The sequence below is a fragment of the Nerophis lumbriciformis genome, linkage group LG34, assembly GCF_033978685.3.
Source record: "Nerophis lumbriciformis linkage group LG34, RoL_Nlum_v2.1, whole genome shotgun sequence".
NCBI lineage: Eukaryota > Metazoa > Chordata > Actinopteri > Syngnathiformes > Syngnathidae > Nerophis > Nerophis lumbriciformis.
In genome coordinates, this window is record NC_084581.2 from 15,800,001 (window position 1) to 15,802,500 (window position 2,500).

Consider the following 2,500-nt stretch of genomic DNA (forward strand, 5'->3'; position numbering starts at 1 on the left):
GTCACCCCTACTTGCGCAGGTCAAACAGAGAGAACTCCTCTTACCATGACTGACTTAAAAACTAAAAAACCCGACAGGTTGGGCGATAACAGTTCCACTCCAGTCCTGTAATGAGCATTGCACTTAACTTTTTTCATCACAGCGCCATCTGCTGGATCATGTGGGTCACTGTCCTACTAGGTCCAACGTAAGTAGACTGTAACAGCCAAGCGTGAAAATAGATTGCTGTATCTGCACTTTTATCTGTAATGGAGGATGTTGGCTGCTAAGTTTGATGGAAATTAGATATTTAGTTTTTGGATTTTGGAAACAAGCCGTCTTGCTAACAAGTTGAACAATATTTTAATATAGATATTGTCATTATTATTGCCTGCAAAATAATATGCACTAAATTGAACTGTAAAGCTGTTTCAAATTATACGGTTACTTTAGTAGCAGCCTTCACAATAATCTAAATACTAACAAAATAAATACTTATAAAATATTATGAAATCAACACTTTTCTGACCTTGACACACTTGTATGTATTAGGTGCACCTAATGTTTTGTCCTCTAAGTATGTCACCAACCTGTTAGGTACTCCGTTGTCAGACGACCCCGTCATACGCCCGTAAGGACCAGGCGAGTCCAGTTCATTGGTGTGGACGTGGCCCTTAATGAGGGGCCCGTAGCTGGAGTTGGTGTCCGACGAAGAGCTACCGGGACTGGGCTGAGCCGGGCTGGCATCTCCATGGGAGCTGGGGCTGGAGGGCTCCCGCTTTATGGAGGAGGTACAAGTGGGGTCTAGGCCCCTTACGGACATTCTACCAGGATCTCTGCAAGAGATAAAATAAATTATTGTATTAATATTATTATTAACACATATTTCAAAAGTATACAGACAAAGTGTTATCTATACTGTGTTAACCCATGCATTCATCTATCCTAACGCAGCAGTTTGTGATTTCCCATATTATGCAAACCTGCTGCCCATGACACTGCTTTGTTTTTTAAAGGAACAATCAAATGCAGTCAAATAGTCCAACCACAAATCGTCTGCATTGGGCTTCTGGCGTTCATGTGCGCGGAAGTAAAAATAAGAACCCACCCACACTATTCACGCGATCAGGAATATGTCAAACACACACTCTCACACTTCGCGACACACTGAAAAAGCATGTGTCTTCATAAACACCCTGACACACTTCGGCATGCAACTTTATGTCGCCAGGCCAACTTTACAAAACTCAGACCAGAACACATACACACACAGACTCACACACACACGTGTCAGAGTGTTTCCTGCAATGTAAATCACATCACTGTGGGCCCACGAGTCATTTACTTGGCAAAGTGTGTGGTTGCTTTTAACTGCCGCCAGAGAAAACCACGGCCACGCGCTACCGACGCCTCTAGAATCCCGCAAAGATACATATGCACACACACAATGCAACATATAAAGACCTAAATAGGGATATTAAATGTCTTCATAAACAGTAATTCGAAGGACATTTGGTAAGAAAAGCATAAGAATAGGTTATTTGGTTTAGAGCAAGTTCCTGGAACCAAAATGGGTCTCAGGTCAATTTGTATGGGTCAAACTAAAATGCTGATTGATATTTTAGATTATTTAGCAGGAATGCAATTTGCAGGCAAACATTTACGAAACCTACTACTTGGTTTGAATGGTCCTACTTACACTAGTATGTTTACATGTTTTATTATATTCAATAACACTAAAAATAACATCCATCCATCCATCCATCCATCCATCTTCTTAATTTTATCCGAGGTCGGGTCGCAGGGGCAGCAGCCCAGGCAAAGAAACCCAGACTTCCCTCTCCCCAGCCACTTTGTCCAGCCCCTCCCAGGGGATCCCGAAGCGTTCCCAGGCTAGCTAGGAGACATAATCCTCCCAATGTGTCCTGGGTCTTTTCCAAGGCGTCCCACTGGTCGGACGTGCCCTAAACACCTACCCAGGGAGGCACTCGGGGGGCATCCTGACTAGAAGCCCGAACCACGTCATATGGCTCCTCTCGATGTGGAAGAGCAGCGGCTTTACTCTGATCGTCCACAAATGACAGAGCTTCTCACCCTATCTCTAAAGGAGAGCCCCGTCACCTGACGGCGAAAACTCATTTCAGCCACTTGTACCCGTGATCTTGTCCTTTCTGTCATAACCCAAAGCTCATGATCATTGGTGAGGGTAGGAACGTAGATCAACGGCGGGTAAATCAAGATTTCTTTGTCTTCCGGTTTAGCTCTTTTTGCACCACGACGAACCGACACAGGGTCCGCATCAATGCAGAAGCCGCACTGATCCACCTCTTGATCTTACAATACACTCTTCCCTCACTCGTGAACAAGACTCCGAGGTACTTGAACTCCTCCACTTGGGCAAGATCTCTTCCCCAACCCGGAGATGGCACTCCAAAGTATCCGAGCGAGAACCATGGACTCGGACTTGGAGGTGCTGATTCTCACACCAGTCACTTCACACTCAGCTGCAAACCGATCCACT

At 44.9% G+C, this 2,500-nt stretch overlaps 2 protein-coding genes across 5 annotated transcripts in view; one reads left to right on the forward strand and one right to left on the reverse strand.

Moving 5' to 3' along the window:
* The window catches only part of fez2b (fasciculation and elongation protein zeta 2b), an 86,336-nt gene that overhangs the window by 76,304 nt on the left and 7,532 nt on the right, over positions 1–2,500 (forward strand). The window lies entirely within an intron of this gene.
* Positions 1–2,500, reverse strand: part of LOC133576610 (estrogen-related receptor gamma-like) — a 51,549-nt gene that overhangs the window by 29,174 nt on the left and 19,875 nt on the right. For all 3 annotated transcript variants that reach the window (XM_061929978.2, XM_061929977.2, XM_061929976.2), the window contains one exon: positions 570–815. In XM_061929978.2, the coding sequence (XP_061785962.2) occupies positions 570–802 (233 nt within the window). In that variant the 5' untranslated portion in view covers positions 803–815. The remainder of the gene's footprint in view (positions 1–569; positions 816–2,500) is intronic.